Source organism: Gopherus flavomarginatus, chromosome 3 (assembly GCF_025201925.1).
Source record: "Gopherus flavomarginatus isolate rGopFla2 chromosome 3, rGopFla2.mat.asm, whole genome shotgun sequence".
Classification (NCBI taxonomy): domain Eukaryota; kingdom Metazoa; phylum Chordata; order Testudines; family Testudinidae; genus Gopherus; species Gopherus flavomarginatus.
This window is the reverse complement of record NC_066619.1, coordinates 72140620-72161626: the sequence shown is the minus strand read 5'-3', so window position 1 is coordinate 72161626 and position 21007 is coordinate 72140620. Positions and strand designations below refer to the sequence as shown.

The window sequence follows — 21007 nt, the reverse complement described above, 5'->3', positions numbered from 1 at the left end:
CCCTGCTGGTACTGTCAGCTTTGTACCGACGGCGACTTTCTTACCGGTACGCCACACTGGACCAGCTTACTTTCACCTCTGGATACTGCATTTACCTTTTCATAGACTATTACTACCTAAATGGATGGTTTTCCTCACCAAAGTCTTTAAAAATAAAATCAACCTTGATTACGATACTTATTTGGTACATATAGTCACATTAGAACACTTCTTTATGAATTCTCTTGTAAATACATTTCTGCTACAGAATTCAGATTTTCAGAAAAAACATGATGTTTGTTTTTTGTAAAACCAGATGGTGCATTTACCTGTGGTCCTCATTTGTAGCAATCAAGCTAGAAACATTCCGTAGTATTCCTCCTCCGCTTTCAATGATGGCTAAAGTATTTGTCTGGCTTCGGTAAGTCAATGTGCCAACTAAAAAGGCAAGAGCACCATCCACAGCACATATATCAGCTTTATTCTCAGTGCAATGAGCTGACAAATTCCATAAGGCACTCAATACACTTTTTAGGGTGGATTCCTATGACAAGAGTAAAAATTACACAATTAGACCTTGGGTTTTCAACATGTTGGCCATGAGCCTCTGGGAGATTCACAAACATGTTTCAGGGAGGTAGCCATCTTTCTACCATTTTCTAACTCTAATGGTTGCAAAGATAACCTTGAAAATATGAATAAAAGCATAAACTGATTCAGTGATGCCTGCCTGAATCTGCATGATAAACAAAAGAAATAGTATTTTTCAATTCACTTCATACAAGTACAACTTACAAATGTAGGCATTTCTGTTACATAACTGCACTCAAAAACAAAACAATGTAGAACTTTAGAGCCTTCAAATCTAATCAGTCCTACTTCTTATTTAGCCAATCATTAAGAGAAACAAGTTTGTTTACATTTATGGGAAATAATGCTGCCCACTTCTTAATTACGTCACCCGAAAATGAGAACAAGCGTTCCCATGGCACTGTTGTAGCTGGCATCGCAAGTATTTATGTGCCACATGCGCTAAAGACTCATATGCCTCTTCATGCTTCAGCCATCGGAAGTGATTCCAGGCTGATGACGCTCATTAAAAAAATGTGATAATTAAATTAGTGACTGCACTCCTTGGGGGAGAACTGCATTTCTCCTGTTCTGTTTTACCCACATTCTGTCATATATTTCATGTTATAGCAGTCTCGGATGATGACATGTTCATTTTAAGAACACTTTCACTGCAGATTTGACAAAACACAAAGAAGGTACCAATGTGAGATTTCTAAAGATAGCCACCATACTCAACTCAAGGTTTAAGAATATGAAGTGCCTTCCAAAATCTGAGAGGGACTAGATGTGGAGAATGCTTTGAGAAGTCTTAAAAGAGAAACACACTGATGCAGAAACTACAGAACCCGAACCACCAAAAAAGAAAAAGCAGCAAAGAATCCTGTGGCACCTTATAGACTAACAGACGTTTTGGAGCATGAGCTTTCGTGGGTGAATACCCACTTCTTCAGATGCATGTGGTGGAAATATCCAGGGGCAGGTATATATATGGACCCATGGGAAGGAGACTCTGGAAAAATTCCACCATGATTTCAACAGCTTCCACCCCACCATCAACCTCAGCCTGGACCAATCTACACGGGAGGTCCACTTCCTTGACACCACGGTGCAAATAAGTGATGGTCACATTAACACCACCCTATATCGAAAACCTACCGACCGCTATGCCTACCTTCATGCCTCCAGCTTCCACCCCGGACACATCACATGATCCATTGTCTACAGCCAAGCACTGAGGTACAACCGCATCTGCTCTAACCCCTCAGACAGAGACCAACACCTACAAAATCTCCACCAAGCATTCTCAAAACTACAATACCCGCACGAGGAAATAAGGAAACAGATCAACAGAGCCAGACGTGTACCCAGAAGCCTCCTACTGCAAGACAAACCCAAGAAAGAAACCAACAGGACTCCACTGGCCATCACATACAGCCCCCGGCTAAAACCCCTCCAACGCATCATCAAGGATCTACAACCCATCCTGGACAATGATCCCACACTTTCACAGGCCTTGGGTGGCAGGCCAGTCCTTGCCCACAGACAACCTGCCAACCTGAAACATATTCTCACCAGTAACTGCACACTGCACCATAGTAACTCTAGCTCAGGGACCAATCCATGCAACAAACCTCGATGCCAACTCTGCCCACATATCTACACCAGCGACACCATCACAAGACCTAACCAGATCAGCCACACCATCACTGGTTCATTCAGCTGCACATCCACCAATGTAATATACGCCATCATATGCCAGCAATGCCCCTCTGCTATGTACATCGGCCAAACTGGACAGTCTCTACGGAAAAGGATAAATGGACACAAATCAGACATTAGGAATGGCAATATACAAAAACCTGTAGGAGAGCACTTCAACCTCCCTGGCCACACTATAGCAGACCTTAAGGTGGCCATCCTGCAGCAAAAAAACTTCAGGACCAGACTTCAAAGAGAAACTGCTGAGCTTCAGTTCATCTGCAAATTTGACACCATCAGCTCAGGATTCAACAAAGACTGTGAATGACTTGCCAACTACAGAACCAGCTTCTCCTCTCTTGGTTTTCACACTTCAACTACTAGAACAGGGCCTCATCCTCCCTGATTGAACTGACCTCATTTTCTCTAGCTTGCTTGCTAGCATATATATACCTGCCCCTGGATATTTCCACCACATGCATCTGAAGAAGTGGGTATTCACCCACGAAAGCTCATGCTCCAAAACGTCTGTTAGTCTATAAGGTGCCACAGGATTCTTTGCTGCTTTTACAGATCCAGACTAACACGGCTACCCCTCTGATACTTGACAAAAAAGAAAATCAACCTTCTGCTGGTGGCATCTGACTCAGAGGATGAAAATGAATATGTATTGGTCTTCACTGCTTTGAGCAGAACCCGTCCTCAGCATGGACACATATCCACTGGAATGGTGGTTCAAGCATGAAGGGAAATATGAATCTTTAGCTTATCTGGCAAGAAACTATCATGTTATGCTGGCTACAACAGTGCCATGTGAACGCCTGTTCTCACTTTCAGGTGACATTGTAAACAAAACGCGGGCAGCATTATCTCCTGCAAATGTAAACAAACTTGTTTGCCTGAGTGATTGGCTGAAGAAGAAGTAGGACTGAGTGGACTTGCAAGTTCTAGAATTTTACCTTGTTTTATTTTTGAATGCAGTTTTTTTGTACATAATTCTACATTTGTAAGTTCAAATTTTACAATAAAGAGATTGCACTACAGTACTTGTATTAGGTGAACTGAAAAAGACTATTTATTTTACAGTGAATACTTGTAATCAAAAATAAATATAAACACTGTACACTTCGTATTCTGTGTTGTAACTGAAATCAATATATTTGAAAATGTAGAAAGCATCCAAAAATATTTAAATAAATGTTATTCTATTGTTCTTCAACAGTGCCATTAATCACAATTAACTTTTTTAATTGCTTGACAGCCCTACTATCTTTATATCCATTGAATTCTTCTGTGAATGCATAAGCTTTTTTCTGAAGTCAGAAGACTCATTAAACAGCAACATCATTAATAAGGGTCTGATTGTCATTTTACTTGAAATCACTAAATAGTGAAAGCTGCCAAGCCTCATAAATAGGGAAGCAGTGACTGTACTTTGTGTTTGTGGGATCAGTTACAGCCAGTTAGTCAAAGCAACTCCCTTCTCCAATGATCTAGTCAGCTGACATATTCATGAAATGGCTGCAAATATTTGGGAACAGCCATTTTGAAAGTTTAGAAGACCCTGTACTTAATACAACGAGAAGAAATTACCAATGTATCTTCTTCTGCCTAACTTTTAATATTTGCCTAGCATGAGTAAAAAGGATTCCTACATGAGGACTTCCTGTTTTTCTGTCCAACTCAGTACACGAGATAAGGGAAGAAAAGCCTTTGAAGCCTTCCTACAGTTAGTTTTCACAACTGGGTTGAATTGGCTTTGTTTTTTTGTTCTTTGCACTGAAGGTTTCTGAGATATGATAGGTAAATACATGCATAGACTAATGACTAAAATCCTATCTACTGCACTACCAGCCATTTGGACATTTCGTGTAATTAATCATGAAGCTTTGATGGCAAAGAAGATTTCCAGAAGAAATGAAATATGTACTTGATGAGGCTGTAAAAGCTGTGAACTTAATTAAAGGTAAGCCCAACAATGCACACATTTCACTATTTTAGGTGAGGAAATGAGCACTCAAGATCAGCAGTTCCTCTTCCACAATAAGGCTTTCATGGTATCAAAGTTTTGGATTACTTGTCTGATATCAAAGAAGAGACAAAGATTTCCCTTGAAAAATACGGCTGTGATCAGCGTCAGCTTCCTCTGAATAATTCTCTTCAAGGACAAGATATGACATGGATTCTCAACTCTAGGGGTCAAAACTCCTAGCATGGTTCTGAACAAATGTCAGGGATCACAACCACCCTGCCCTTCCCACATTGTAAAATGGGAGAGGGTCTTGGCAAGGTCCTGGAACAGAAAAGGCAGAGAACTGGATGAGACTATTTTAGATAGCATTTGCTCCTTACATCCTTACTCTAAAGTGTACAGAGATGAATTTGTAATTCAGCAAGAGAAGTAATCTAAAATTCAACAAACTAGCCTTCCCTCTATCTTTTAAATAGTTATGGTATTCCTGACAGAAAATTAATAATTATTTGTACGTGACGAGTGATGTTTTTAACACAATATCTCCTTCTGGTGATTTAAAGTCTAAATTACAATTAACTTATAAATATAAAGCATTTATTCCATATTTTAGCAGTAATGGTAAAGCACACATGGGTAATAACTTTAAGGGAATAGCAAATGTTTATTTTAGCTTGTCTTTCTTACCTGAGAAGTAAGAAATATACTATTTTCATGGAGGTTGGCTGAAACTTTGTTAAAGCCAGTAGACATGACGGTCACCCTTTATTCAGGATAAATGTAAGAAGCAGCTAAGCTCCTTTTTTGAATAAGATAGCTGAAACAATCATCACCCAAAACACAAACGACAAGCAAAGCCGGTTGAAAACTGAGCTATGCAGTTGGAGGGGTTTTGCTGAGTATCGTTTGATGGAAGTGCGCTTGCCTGTGAGTAGAAGTTTCCAAAAGCATCCAGAAAGCAGGCAGAGAGAAGCAGCCAAATATGTCAATTAGACAGCATGAGAAGAACTGAAAACATGGTCTTGAGAGAAAGTGAAGAGAGGGAGCTTTTTGGGCAATGGTGCTGGCTTGAAAGAGACTTAGAAACATGAGCAAAGGAACTTTTTCCTGTTTGATTCTAACAGTGTTTAGGGAAACCAAAATGTGTGTACATTTTTTGTAAATAATCAGGATTGCATCAAAGTAGTACCTCTCTCCATCATCAATTCTTCCTCCTAATGGAAACAACCTGCAATATCCCAAATACTGGATATCCACTGCAGTCAAAAAGAGTAGCAATACTTTTTCTGTTGCATGCAAAAGAATAGGAAACATTCATACAGTCTCTTGAAAATATATCGCACAATAGTCCTTTAAAACCTTTACCTTTTTAACTTCCAAAGCACATTCCATCAATGCTTTCACACTTCCAACTTCACGCAAAGTCTTTTTACTGTTTACATCTGCTCGCCAGGACAAATTCCTTAAAACACTTGCAATAACCTGAAAAATGTAAAAGGAAAATAATGTATCAATATATTTATTTCTTTACCAGATTACCATCACTCCCTTAATAACTGCTGGATGTCAAGAACAAGTACGTATTCCATTAACAACTGCACTTTCTCCAAGGCTGTACCTTAAAGTTTGTTTTTGGTTTGATGCCTGTCTTGGGCTCACAAGCAAATACAAAGCCTGATATCAAAATGTATTTGTTCGGTGTCAGTTGTGTGTGTGTATTTTTTGTTTTGTAAAAGAAAGAAATATTTTGTAGGAAAGGATGGTCTAGTGATTGAGACATTGGACTGGGACTCAAGACCTTAGTTCTATTCTTGCCTCCTTACAGCTTTCTTGTGTAACCTCCAGCAATATATTTGAATTCTTTTTTCTTCAGTTTCTCCATTTGTAAATCAGGATAATAATTCTCTACTTCATATAGCTGTAGTGTGGCCAAATTTATTAATGTTTATACAGCTCTTTGAGGTCTTCTGATGGAAAGTGCTAGAAGTGCAAAATTCTACATTTTAATATAATATCCCCAAACTATGAATGGGCATATTAGACCAACAATCCATCTAGTTCAGATCCTATCTCTGAGACCAGCTTCTACCAGATGCTTCAGAGAAACATGCCAAAAAACCCAAAACAAACACACACACACCATAGAGGACAATTATGGAACAAACTAACCCTATCAAATAATACATAGTTAAACCCTGAAGCATGAGAATTTATATCCTTTATTATAAGCAGGGCTAGTAGCACTGCCTATTATGGTTGCCTAACACTTCCCAGTTTAATACCCTGTTTTCAGTTACTTTTAACTTTCAAAAAACTGTTTGGTCTCAAATTTTCCATGCTGGGTGTCTGCCTCAGGTTGAATTTTTTGGGAGGAAAATTTCAGCCAAAATGATTCAGCTATTATTGAGAATAAGAGTAGGGAAAATGTTTTTTAATGTTAAAAAAAATTCTGGTGGACTATTCTTTGGGGGACAAAGTCCCCATGCTTTAGTGTAGGGACCTGAAATTTGGCTAGGGATGGCCTATGTGACAGAGATGTGCCTTTTTGCTGTCCATGTGAAAATTCATTCGACTGTAGCCAAGTTTAAAATCTTCGAAAAATCACAGTTCACACATACTGGTTAGAATTTATCAGCTAAAATCTCTGAAGATTCCATGCTCACTGAGCATGCTTGAACCTTTCACAGCTCCTACTGCTGACCAGGCTGTGCCAAGCACCATTCTCACAGAGTATGCTCCATCCCCTCACAACTCTTATATGTAACTAAATTGTGCATGCACTATCCCCACAGAGCAACTGAGCATGCTCCTTCCCACAAATGCAAGAGCTAAGCAGGATTTGTGATGTAACTGCTCTGTCCAGTTACCAGGGAGGCTGCCTCTCTTCTGTTCTTAATGCCTCCCTACTTGTGCCCAGGTAGTAAGAAGGAAAAGGAGGAAGCACAAGGGGGCATATATGCACAAGGTATTTCCTAACTTTTCTGCGCTTGACTTTGCCACCTTAATGTTCTTTTAATGAAGTTGTTGTGTGTAGTAAAATACATCAGATACATTTCGCTATGAGTGTTCTTATTATCCATATGTGTGTAATCCATTTCTGAGTCTTGCGAAGCTCTTGGCCTCAGTGATATTTTATGGCAAAAAGTCCTAGAGGCAATTATGTGCAGTTTTTAATTTGTTATTTTTCAGTTTCATTGACTGTTCCCTTGTTCTTGTATTAGGGTAAGAAGGAGGCATAATTTACCTTCTTTATACCATTCATTATTTTATTATACCTCTCTTATTTCCTCTCACTGGTCTCCTTTCTAAACTGAACAGTCCCTATCTTTTCAGTTTCTCTTTCTACTGAAGTCTTTCTAGACCTCTAAGGATTTTCCTCACCCATCTTTGGTTACCTTATAGTTCTGCAATTTTATCCCCTCCCATAGGCTGACCAAAGATAAATTTAGTATATCAGGTGAGAGCATTTTAATAGTTTCAATATTATTTTCTATCCCATTCTTTATATCTTCTAAAATTTTGTTTGCTCTTTTAACCATTGCTGTATACTGAGAAGTCCTCACAATGGTGTCCAGTGCTTTCCCTCTGCCCTGAATGGCTTCAATTAATTAAAAACCTAGAAGTATATGAAGATTTGAAAATATTTCTTCCAATGTATATTCCCCTGCATGTGTCAATACAGAATTTTATCATGCTGCCCAGTCTTAGTTTTGTTAGCTACTTCTGAATATCCTCACAGTCTTCAGTAGTCTTGACTAACCTAAATAATTCTGTTATCTGCAGACATTGGCATCTTACTGATCCCCTGTCCTAAAATCAAATCAGGGGACATTTCACCGTTACCCTTTGTTGTCTCAGCCACTTTCTCATCTACAGTTATTTAGTTTCTTTAATAGTAATAGCTTATAAGGAACTTTGTCTCATAGACTCATAGACTCATAGACTCATAGGTCAGAAGGGACCAATCTGATCATCTAGTCTGACCTCCTGCACAAGGCAGGCCACAGAACCCCACCCATCCAATTTTATACAACCCCTATCCCAGGACCGAGTTATTGAAATCCTCAAAAATGGTTTGAAGACCTCAAGCTGCAGAGACACCACCAGCAAGCGACCCGTGCCCCACGCTGCAGGGGAAGGCGAAAAACCTCCAGGGCACCTGCCAATCCGCCCTGGAGGAAAATTCCTTCCCGACCCCAAATATGGCGATCAGCTAAACCCTGAGCATGTGGGCAAGAGTCACCAGCCAGCACCCAAGAAGGAGTTCTCCGCAGCAACTCAGTACCCATCGCATGCAACATCTCCCCGCAGACCATTGAGCAGACCTGTCTGGTGGTAATTCAAGATCAATTGCCCAAATTGACGATCCTATCATAACATCCCCTCCATATACTTATCAAGCTTTGTCTTAAAGCCAGGAAAGTCTTTTGCCCCTACTACTTCCCTCGGAAGGCTATTCCAGAACTTCACTCCCCTAATGGTCAGAAACCTTCGTCTAATTTCAAGTCTAAACTTCCTAATATCCAGTTTATACCCATTCGTCCTCGTGGCTACATTAGTACTAAACTTAAATAATTCCTCTCCCTCCCTAACGTTAACCCCCTTGATATATTTATATAGGGCGAGCATATCCCCCCTCAGCCTTCTTTTGGCCAGGCTAAACAAGCCAAGGTCTTTGAGTCTCCTTTCATAAGGCAGTTTTTCCATTCCTCGGATCATCCTCGTAGCCCGTCTCTGAACCTGTTCCAGTTTGAATTCATCCTTCTTGAACATGGGACACCAGAACTGCACACAGTATTCCAGATGGGGTCTCACCAACGCCGTATACAACGGTACTAACACCTCCTTATCCTTGCAGGAAATACCCCGCCTGATGCATCCCAAAATCGCATTTGCTTTTTTAACAGCCGTATCACATTGGCGACTCATAGTCATCCTGCTATCAACCAGTACCCCAAGGTCCTTCTCTTCCTCCGTCGCTTCCAACTGATGCGCCCCCAACGTATATCCAAAATTCTTATTATTAATTCCTAAATGCATGACCTTGCACTTTTCACTATTGTATTTCATCCTATTTCTATTACTCCAGTTTACAAGGTGGTTCAGATCTTCTTGAATAGCATCCCTGTCCTTCTCCGTGTTAGCAATACCCCCCAGCTTCGTGTCATCCGCGAACTTTATTAGCACATTCCCGCTCTTTGTGCCAAGGTCAGTAATAAAAAGGTTAAATAAGATCGGTCCCAAGACCGATCCTTGAGGGACTCCACTGGTGACCTCCTTCCAGTCCGACAGTTCACCTTTCAATACGACCCTCTGGAGTCTCCCCTTTAACCAGTTCCTTATCCACCTTACAACTTTCATATTCACTCCCAGCTTTTCCAATTTAACTAACAGCTCCCCGTGCGGAACCGTGTCGAACGCCTTACTGAAATCTAGGTAAATTATATCTACCGCATTTCCTTTATCTAAGTAATCCGTCACCTTCTCAAAGAAGGAGATCAGATTGGTTTGGCACGATCTACCTTTAGTAAATCCGTGTTGCAGTTCGTCCCAATTACCATTGACCTCTATGTCCTTAACTACTTTCTCCCTTAAAATTTTTTCCAAGACCTTACATACTACAGACGTCAAGCTAACAGGCCTATAATTACCCGGATCACTCTTTTTCCCTTTCTTAAAAATAGGAACTACATTAGCAATCCTCCAGTCATACGGCACAACACCCGAGATTATCGATTGCTTAAAAATTCTCGCTAACGGGCTCGCAATTTCACGCGCCAGTTCCTTTAATATCCTCGGGTGGAGATTGTCCGGGCCCTCCGACTTCGACCCATCAAGCTGTTCAAGTACGGCCTCTACAATGTCAAATGTTTCTTAACAGTCTAAATTAATTCTATCTACCAGTGCTTCTTTCTCTTTATAATTCTTCAAATGCATCAACAAAACAGTAGATAAATAGAATTTTCCCTTGCAAAGGTCATGCTCATTTCTTCCTATCATATTTCATCTAGATGGTTTATTTTTAATTATCCAGCAATTTTTCATGGTACTGAAGTAAGGCTTACTGGTCTAATGCCCAGGATCACTTGTAGCACTTACTTTAAAAGAGTTGTTTAGAAGATTTGTATTAACTAAAACATTGGGCTAGATACTTTGGTGCAGCATGGCCACTTCGTAACAAATTGCTAGCTGGTTCTGGCCACAGAGCCTGCATATTTGATGCTGGGAGAATCACCCAGTCCAGTGTAAGGGGGATTTCTTCTTTGGAGTAGAGGCTTCTATACCACCATTCACTTGCTGTTGGCATAGGGGAAGTCTAAGAGGACAGGAGGCCTGACCATGCTGTCCCCTATATTGCATTCATCCCCAGCTGCAATTTCAGTCCCTTAGCGCCATTAGCAGTCAGCTAAACAAGCACTTAGGCAGCTCCAACTTATCCCACAAAATCAGACTTCTATTCAAGGGCCCCAAGATCAGAAGCATAAAGGTGACCTTTATATCACTTGTACTGCATGCTGTTTTGCCAGAAACCAGAATTTAGTCCATGATGATTAGGCTTTTATATGGTAACAAAGACGTACACAGCACTTTATAGAAGACAGACACACATCCCTGCACCAAAGAGCATCTAATTTAACATAGACAAGACAACTAAACCAAACACAGAACAGCAACTGAGGATAGAGAGAAAAGTGTTTTTGAAGGGAAAGAGAGAGGGCTCTTGGTGGACAGGGCATGGGAAACTTTAATGAAATCAAGCATGAAAGGAGGAAATGTAGAGATCATTAAGGATGATTGGGAGGAAATGTAAGAAGGAAATCAGAGCAGAGATGAAGAGTTCAATATAACGTGATGGAAGATATAGCAGGTCACAGTGAAAGGTGGGGCAACTTCTCCTTCTCAATGAAAAATTACCTGCTGCAAGTCTTCACTTTCAGATTTTAGTTGGGCAACAAGCGCTCTCATGCAGCCCTTCATAGAACACAATGTAGCCTGTTACCAAAAAAGTAAAAATAAAATAAGAGAGTCTATTAAATGAAAGATTAGGCAACTTGATGGTGCAGTGGCTTAATATATTAAACTATTCACCTGTGGCACTCTCGGTTCCAAAAACAGCTTAATTATCTCAGTCTTCTAGCAGTAGACATTTCATCCACATCATGAACCACTAAAAAGTTTTGTAAGCACTATACTGTCAGCCTCTATTCTGGGGAGATCTGCAAATGGCATAGCTATACTAATCAGGGATCCAAGTTCTTCCTCCCTGATACCTGGAAGAGTTTACTAGCCCTGAAGACATTCACAGAGTGTTCCCAAAAAATACTGGATATTTTATTTGCTACCTAGACCTGGCAATGCATCATTACTGTTATCTATTTAAATTCTACCTATAGGTATGTTTTCTCTTGATTATACTCCTCCCACACCATCTCCTGCAGCAAATAATATTTTGAAGCAGATCATCTTGACCTGTCTGAGAAAAAAAAAGGACTTTTTAAAACTAATAACTAAAAATTATGCAACTTGCATTAGAAATTAATCTAATGTGCCAAGAAGCAGGAGAACAATATACATTTCTTAAAACAGAAACAAGAATAAAAATAATAATATATCTTGCATAGGAAAACAATACAATCTAAATACTGTAATAATTTAGCTGTTTTGATACAGACATGGAAATCCTATACTAACAGGATAGTCAAGAAGGATATACACGGAGATTAATAATTGAATTACATCCCACTCCAGCTTTCCTTTTCTTCCTATCCTCCTGAGAGTCTTTCCCTTGGAAAACACTTAGCGCCCTCCCCCCATCCCTATGGGAAAAGGTAATGATTTATAATAATACAGTATATGGTTTATGTACAATATGTTGCTTAATATTGTTAATTCTGTAAAAAGATACACATCTACATGTGCCAAGACAATGTAATTGTAATGTCGTCTTATAAATGACCCAAATATTAATAAATAAAATATTCTTCATTTCCACAGACAAAAATATAATTCACTATTCCTTGGCTGGACAGTTGCGTTACAACACTCGGCATCTGGGTCTGTGCTGTAAGATCAGTAACACTGAAATTACTGCATTTACTGTTCAAATGATTTTAATAGCCAACATTTCATAAACCATTTTACTTGTGGTAGAGATTAATGCTTTATTCTATTTGAAAGATGGAACTGAAAGCTTTCAGATTATATAAAGTATTTGTTTATAGTTCTCTCTCTTCTTGAAATAGCTTCCACTAGCAATGTGCCTAATTTGAAGCAAGAGGAAGACAGCAAGATGGTTATCAAAATGAAGTTATTTTAAAGTTTAATATAATATCTTGCAAAATTCTGAGGCTAGAAATTAATAAGGGTTTGTATCACTTGAAAGTGAGTCACATGATAGATTTCCATTTTTTTATTTGAATTAGCACTCACTACGTCCTAAACACTTTTCAAACACTTAAGAATGATGGTCCATCCTTCAAGATGCTCACAATTTAAGTAGATTTTCCAATTATTTTTCTTTTTTAACAAAGGTTTATTTAATTCACATAATGAAAAATATTCTTAAAAATAGTATAGGTAATATAAAAGCTGTTATGATTAAAACACAATCTGGCTTGGCAAGGCACATTTCCACTATTTAGTTTTGTTTGTTTGTTTTACACATTTCAGTCACATAGACAGAGAGACTTTACATATGACAGGTAGGATAGCAAAACCTTTACTAAAAAGGGACCCATTTGTCCCGAGGCTTTATCAGAGGCAAATCCACATGCCCACTAGTGAAGTAGTGCCCTCTTTACTGAGGGCATGTTGTAACCCTAAGAACCCCTCAAGGCCAATTGGCAAAGGGTTCACTGTTCTGTAACAGTAACTCCTGTCAGGCCTGACAAACTCAGCACACTGCTTTCATGGTATTTACCCATAAATGATGTCATTTACGAGTTAAATGAAAGCCAGTATCACGCTGATCATTAATATCACCATGAGATGTATGTACAGATACTATGTAAAAAGTTATACATGCATAATGAAAATATGGTCCTAAAGTTTGAATCAAGACAAGACTGACAAACAGGTTTCTTCCAGACAAAGGATGTATAGTCACTTGTCTGCCTCGGTTCACATGTAAATTAAGCATTGTAAGCCAATGCAAGGGAAGCCTTGTTCATACAGGAAGTCAACATGAGGATGTGAAGTCAACGTGAAGTCAGCACACCAGGGAATAAACCATAAGGGGTCAATCCTGTCTCTGGGGACCAAAAATGGATTTTGGGAGATACAAGGAGAAGGCAAAAGGACATCTCTTTATTCTGTATTTAATAAAGTAATAGGGCAGGGTGATTACGTTTATGAAAATGGGATCCCAAACTGTCCCAGTTAGGAGCACCGTGAAGGACATTTAGGGGAGAATAAACTGCTTTAGAGGACGTGTCTGTTAAAGTTAAGTCTCTAGAAAGCATGTACTGATTTTGTTTTTATATGTAACCTTTCTGTTTTCATTATCCTTACTCACTATCCCTTAAGTCTTCACTCTTGATAACAAATTTGTGATTGTTTCACTATAAATATATCTCAATGCTGTGATGTTACATAGGCACTGATCCTCACTTGAATGATACAGGTTGGTATGTACGCTGTTCCCTGGAGGATAGAAAACCTGGTATTTCTGTAAGTAGCCAGTTACAAGGGCTGGCTGTCACACGGGAACACTTCAAAAGGGGCTGGGGGTGCACCTAGTGTTAACCTACAAAGCAAAGTAAGGGCTAGCATTGCCCAGAGGAGATTGTTTGGGTGGCTAACAGACTGGAGGTGTCAGGGAAATGATTCCCAATTCAGCACCAGCAAGTCTCTCTCTCACTGGAGACAGGGCTAGTAAGACAACTCACAGTCCTGGGCACACCGAGAAGTGTCACAGCTGTGTAGCTTCAACCAGATTCGGTTGCCTCAATCCCATTGCAAATTAGACAAAATGATGGACATTTTGAGTAACGGGAAATTATTAATATAATGGGAAAGAGAAAATACTTGCTAATAACCTTGCTTAATTACAGACTAATTTCCTTAAATGTACACAAAAAGATAGTTACAATGAATTTTTACTATATGAAAAGTGTGAAAGATAAGAAATCAGCCATTTGTTAGCAAAAGGGTTGCAAAAAGTGATCAGACTGAAAATTTTGTAACATTACCATCTCTTAATTTTAATTCAAACAGTTACAGCTTTAATAAAAAATCCACAGAAAATTAAATCTTTCTCAATAGATTATGTGTTGTAAACTTAGGGAAGATAAACTATTCTTTATTCAAAAATAAAACAAAGAGGATTAATCTCTGCTTGAGTGACAAACTGAATTTAACCTCATTTAATAAGAGAGGAGCTATTATGCTTATAATGTAATTTACAGTCCTTGTTGCATGTTAGGAGTAAAGTACAATGGCAGAGTTGTTTGGAAAATTCTGCTCTCTGCCCAGCTTCAGTATGCTACCCCTAGAGATTCCCCCTCTGACTCTAAGAACTAAAATTTAAACTCAACTCTCTAATAAAAATATTATAAAATTAAAACTAGATGCAAATCTAATTAAAAAACCTACCTTGTTTGCCACATCTCCAAAAGTCAAATTTGTTAGAGCCATTCCAGCATACCGCCTTAACGTAACACTGTAGTGGTCATTTGTAAGCCCATACATTTCACAATCCACCTGCAACAGCTCTGCAATAGCCTGCAAACCCCCTGCATAAAGAATATAATTGAAGCCAATGTTAGGAGTACAGTATTTTAGTCTTCCTTCTCCGAAGTGGAGAGACAATGGTAGTAGCAGCTTAATTAAAAAACATTAATATCACATGCACACTAATGTCAATTTCTGAGACACGGTCTCAATTAAGAATGTATTTTAGGCAGCGCTGGAGGTATCACCTACTGCTGAGGTTGCGAAACCCTTTCCATTACAAGACATTGTTCTCAGTTTATCATAACTTTACTAAATGTTTACCATTCAGGCTGAAATTTACCATACCATGTGTCAGCCTCAGATTGAATTTTTTTGGAAAGTTTCATATAAAATGGTTCAGCCATTACTGAGAATGAGGATAGGGAAAAATACACCATTTTACCCATATTAAAATTTCTTACAATTAGGGCTGTCAAGCTATTAAAAAATTAATAGCAATTAATCACACTGTTAATAATAGAATACCATTTATTTAAATATTTTTAGATGTTTTCTACATTTTTAAATATATTGATTTCAATTACAACAGAATACAAAATGTACAGTGCTCACTTTATATTTATCTTTGATTACAAGTATTTGCACTGTAAAAAACCAAAAGAAATAATATTTTTCAATTCACCCAATACAAGTACTGTAGTGCAATCTCCTTTTCATGAAAGTTGCACTTACAAATGTAGAATTATGTACAAGAAAACCTGCATTAAAAAATAAAACAATGTAAAATTTTAAAGCCTGCAAGTCCACTTGGTACTACTAGTTGTTCAGCCAATCACTCAGACAAACAAGTTTGTTTACATTTGCAGAAGACCACATTTCCTGTTTCTTGTTTACAATGTCTGCTGAAAGTGAGAACAGGCATTCTCATAGCACTGTTTTAGCCGGCGTCACAAGATATTTACGTGCCAGGTGCACTAAAGATTCATATATCCCTTGATGCTTCAACCACCATTCCAGGGGACATGCGTCCATGCTGATGATGGGTTCTGCTCAATAACAATCCAAAGCAGTGCGGACTGATGCATGTTCATTTTCATTATCTAAATCAGATGTCACCAACAGAAGGTTGATTTTCTTTTTTGGTGGTTCAGGTTCTGTACTTTCCGCATCGGAGTGTTGCTCTTTTAAGACTTCTCAAAGCATGCTCCACACCTAGTCCCTCTCAGATTTTGGAAGGTACTTCAGATTCTTAAACCTTGGCGCAAGTGCTGTAGCTATCTTTAGAAATCTCACATTGGTACCTTCTTTGTGTTTTGTCAAATCTGCAGTGAAAGTGTTCTTAAAATTTGAAAGTAGAAGGAAGCTTGGGTGAAAGTGATCATGAAATTATAGAGTTTGCAATTCTAAGGAAGGGTAGAAGGGAGTACAGCAAAAGAGAGACAATGGATTTCAGGAAGGCGGATTTTGGTAAGCTCAGAGAGCTGATAGGTAAGGTGCCATGGGAATCAAGACTGAGGGGAAAAACAACTGAGGAGAGTTGGCAGTTTTTCAAAGGGACACTATTAAGGGCCCAAAAGCAAGCTATTCCGATGGGTAGGAAAGATAGAAAATGTGGCAAAAGACCACCTTGGCTTAACCACGAGATCTTGCATGACCTACAAAATAAAAAGGAGTATATAAAAAATGGAAACTAGGTCAGATTACAAAGGATGAATATAGGCAAACAACACAGGAATGCAGGGGAAAGATTAGAAAGGCAAAGGCACAAAATGAGCTCAAACTAGCTATGGGAATAAAGGGAAACAAGAAGACTTTTTATCAATACATTAGAAGCAAGAGGAAGACCAAGGACAGGGTAAGCCCATTGCTCAGTGAGGAGGGAGAAACAGTAACAGGAAACTTGGAAATGGCAGAGATGCTTAATGACTTCTTTGTTTCGGTCTTCTCTGAGAAGTCTGAAGGAATGTCTAACATAGTGAATGCTTATGGGAAGGGGGTAGGTTTAGAAGATAAAATAAAAAAAGAGCAAGTTAAAAATCACTTAGAAAAGTTAGATGCCTGCAAGTCACCAGGGCCTGATGAAATGCATCCTAGAATACTCAAGGAGTTAATAGAGGAGGTATCTGAGCCTCTAGCTATTATCTTTGGAAAGTCATGGGAGATGGGAGAGATTCCAGAAGACTGGAAAAGGGCAAATATAGTGCCCATCTATAAAAAGGGAAATAAAAACAACCCAGGAAACTACAGACCAGTTAGTTTAACTTCCGTGCCAGGGAAGATAATGCAGCAAGTAATTAAAGAAATCACCTGCAAACACTTGGAAGGTGGTAAGGTGATAGGGAATAGCCAGCATGGATTTGTAAAGAACAAATCGTGTCAAACCAATCTGATAGCTTTCTTTGATAGGATAACGAGCCTTGTGGATAAGGGAGAAGCGATGGATGTGGTATACCTAGACTTTAGTAAGGCATTTGATACGGTCTCGCATGATATCCTTATCGATAAACTAGGCAAATACAATTTAGATGGGGCTACTATAAGGTGGGTGCATAACTGGCTGGATAACCGTACTTAGAGAGTAGTTATTAATGGCTCTCAATCCTGCTGGAAAGGTATAACAAGGGGGGTTCCGCAGGGGTCTGTTTTGGGACCAGCTCTGTTCAATATCTTCATCAACGACTTAGATGTTGGCATAGAAAGTACGCTTATTAAGTTTGCAGATGATACCAAACTGGGAGGGACTGCAACTGCTTTGGAGGACAGGGTCAAAATTCAAAATGATCTGGACAAATTGGAGAAATGGTCTGAGGTAAATCGGATGAAGTTCAATAAAGGCAAATGCAAAGTGCTCCACTTAGGAAGGAACAATCCGTTTCACACATACAGAATGGGAAGAGACTGTCTAGGAAGGAGAATGGCAGAAAGATCTAGAGGTCATAGTGGACCACAAGCTAAATATGAGTCAACACTGTGATACTGTTGCAAAAAAAGCAAATGTGATTCTGGGATGCATTAACAGGTGTGTTGTAAACAAGACACGAGAAGTCATTCTTCCGCTCTACTCTGTGCTGGTTAGGCCTCAACTGGGGTATTGTGTCCAGTTCTGGGCAGCGCATTTCAAGAAAGATGTGGAGAAATTGGAGAGGGTCCAGAGAAGAGCAACAAGAATGATTAAAGGTCTTGAGAACATGACCTACGAAGGAAGGCTGAAAGAATTGGGTTTATTTAGTTTGGAAAAGAGAAGACAGAGAGGACATGATAGCAGTTTTCAGGTATCTAAAAGGGTGTCATCAGGAGGAGGGAGAAAACTTGTTCACCTTAGCCTCTGATGATAGAACAAGAAGCAATGGGCTTAAACTGCAGCAAGGGAGATTTAGGTTGGACATTAGGAAAAAGTTCCTAACTGTCAGGGTAGTTAAACACTGGAATAAATTGCCTAGGGAGGTTGTGGAATCTAAGAGTAGGTTAGATAAATGTCTATCAGGGATGGTCTAGACAGTATTTGGTCCTGCCATGAGGGCAGAGGACTGGACTCGATGACCTCTCGAGGTCCCTTCCAGTCCTAGAGTCTAATAAATCTATGAAAAATGAACATGTTCTGAGTCATCATCTGAGACTACTATAACATGAAATATATGGCAGAATGCGGGTAAAACATAGCGGGGGACATATAGTTCTCCCCCAAGGAGTTCAGTCACAAATTTAATTAGCGCATTATGTTTTAACGAGCATCATCAGCATGGAAGCATGTCCTCTGGAATGGTGGCCGAAACATGAAGGGACATACGAATGTTTAGTATATCCGGCAAGTAAATACAGTAACTCCTCGCTTAATGTTGTAGTTATGTTCCTGAAAAATGCGACTTTAAGTGAAACGATGTTAAGTGAATCCAATTTCCCCAAAAGAATTAATGTAAATGGGAGGGCGGGGGGTTAGGTTCCAGGGAAATTTCTCTCTCTCTCTCACACACACACACACACACACACACACACACACACACAGTTTTAAACCAACAATTTAATACTGTACACAGCAATGATGATTGTGAAGCTTGGTTGAGGTGGTGAAGTCAGAGGGTGGGATATTTCCCAGGGAATGCCTTACTGCTAAATGATGAACAAGAATAGTTGAGCCCTCAATGGTTAACACACTCTTGTTAATGTAGCCTCACACTCTACAAGGCAGCAAAAATGGAGGGAAGGGAGACAATATGGCAGAGACACACATCGTGTGTGTGTGTGTGTGTGTGTGTGTGTGAGTGTGTGTGTGTGTGAGTGAGAGAGAGAGAGAGAGAGAGAGATGCGCATTGCCTCTAAGTATGCTGACCCCACTCTAAGTACATTGCCTTTTTAAGTAGATCAGCAAGTTGAGACAGCAGCGGCTGACAGCAAGCTCCCTATGTCCTGAGTCCTGTAGTGTGCCCCCCCTTGGAGATGGGGTAAGAGGGGGGCTGGAGCACGGGGGGGGGCACCCTGACATTAGCCCCCCCTCATGCTCCCCCTTCCTCCTTACAGCAATCAGGAGGCTCCCAGGAGCAGCTCCAAGGCAGAGGGCAGGAGCAGCACATGGCAGAGGGGGACAGGGACAGCTGAACTGCTGGCAATTGCTAGCCTGCTGGGCGGCTGCTGCACAGGGAACTTAGGGGGGTGGGGACCTGATAGGGGGGCTGCCGGTCCACCCTGGTTCCAAGCCCTCACCAGGTAACTCCAAAGGGCTGCTCTTTCTGCAAGCAGTGGACAATGCAGGCGGCTGCCAAACGATGTTATAAGGGAGCACTGCACAACTTTAAACGAGCATGTTCTCTAACTGATCAGCAACATCATAACAAAACAATATTTACCGGGATGCCTTTAAGTGAGGAGTTACTGTACCTTGCAATGCCAGCTACAAAAGTGCCATGCAAATAAATGCCTGTTCTCATCTTCTGGTGACATTATAAATAAGAAGTGGGCAGCATTATCTCCTGTAAATGTAAACAAACTTGTCTGTCTTAGTGATTGGCTGAACAAGAAGTAGGACTGAGTGGACTTGTAGGCGCTGAAGTTTTAGATTGTTTAGTTTTTGAGTGCAGTTATGTAACAAAAAAATCTACATTTGTTAGTTGCACTTTCATGATAAAGAGACTGCACTACAGTACTTGTATGAGGTGAACTGAAAAATTATTATTTTTATAGTGGAAATATTTGTAATAAAAAAATATACACTTTGATTTCAATTACACTATATATGAAAATGTTGAAAAACATACAAAATATTTAATAAATTGCAATTGGTATTCTATTGTTTAACAGTGCAATTAAAACTGCGATTAAGCGCGATTAATTTTTTTGATCACAAATTTTTTGGAGTTAAATCGCGTGAGTTAACTGTGATTAATCGTCAGACAGCCCTACTTACAACCATTTCATTAAGCAGCACTCATACCTGCATGCTCTGGAGCAGAGATTTCAAATTGGAGTGGGTGGCCTGTCACTCTGGTATGAAGGACATGCTTTTTGCTACCCTCATGAAAATCAACACAAATTTGGCCAACATGTAAGTTACTCAAAAACTGCTGTTTGCACAAACTCAGTTGAGGCTTACTAGGGCCAGGCAGCTAAATTCTCTGAAGAGTCCATCTGAGCACGCATTATCCCCACAAAGCGCCTATGTGCCAACTAGACTGAGCACATGCCATCCTCACAGCATGACTAAGCAAGTTCCACCCCAGGGATGCAGGGGCTGAACAGCACTTGTGATTCAGTTGCTCCTCCCAGTTGCCAGGGTCTGCCTCTGGTGCCCCGACAGTGAGAAGGAAAAAGGGGATGCACTCAGATTCAAATCCAGAGGAGCAAGGAGCTGGAGGGAGGTCAGAGGGCAAGGATAACAACAAATGAGGACAGGAGGAAGAGGAGTAGAGTGGGACAGAAATAGGAGCCAGTGAGGTGGAAAGGAGAAAGGGGTAGTGGTGGTGCAAAAAGGTCTATTACCATTTGAGAACACTCTCCTCCAAAACCCAGAATTAAACCCAGGATTTACCAGCAAACAGCTGCATAACTCATTGGAAGTGTGCATCTAATCCCCTCGAGTGGCTGGTTCACAGAGACGATAATAGTGTACTACTGCTATCA

The 21007-nt window shown here is 39.8% G+C and overlaps 1 protein-coding gene across 6 annotated transcripts in view; it reads right to left on the bottom strand.

The window, feature by feature from the left end:
• APC (APC regulator of WNT signaling pathway) overlaps positions 1-21007 on the bottom strand; it is a 193452-nt gene that overhangs the window by 8156 nt on the left and 164289 nt on the right. For all 6 annotated transcript variants that reach the window (XM_050945539.1, XM_050945544.1, XM_050945540.1 and 3 more), the window contains 4 exons: positions 14816-14955; positions 11138-11215; positions 5588-5704; positions 309-523 (listed from right to left, as the gene is read on the bottom strand). In XM_050945539.1, coding sequence (XP_050801496.1) covers positions 309-523; positions 5588-5704; positions 11138-11215; positions 14816-14955 — 550 coding nt within the window. The remainder of the gene's footprint in view (positions 1-308; positions 524-5587; positions 5705-11137; positions 11216-14815; positions 14956-21007) is intronic.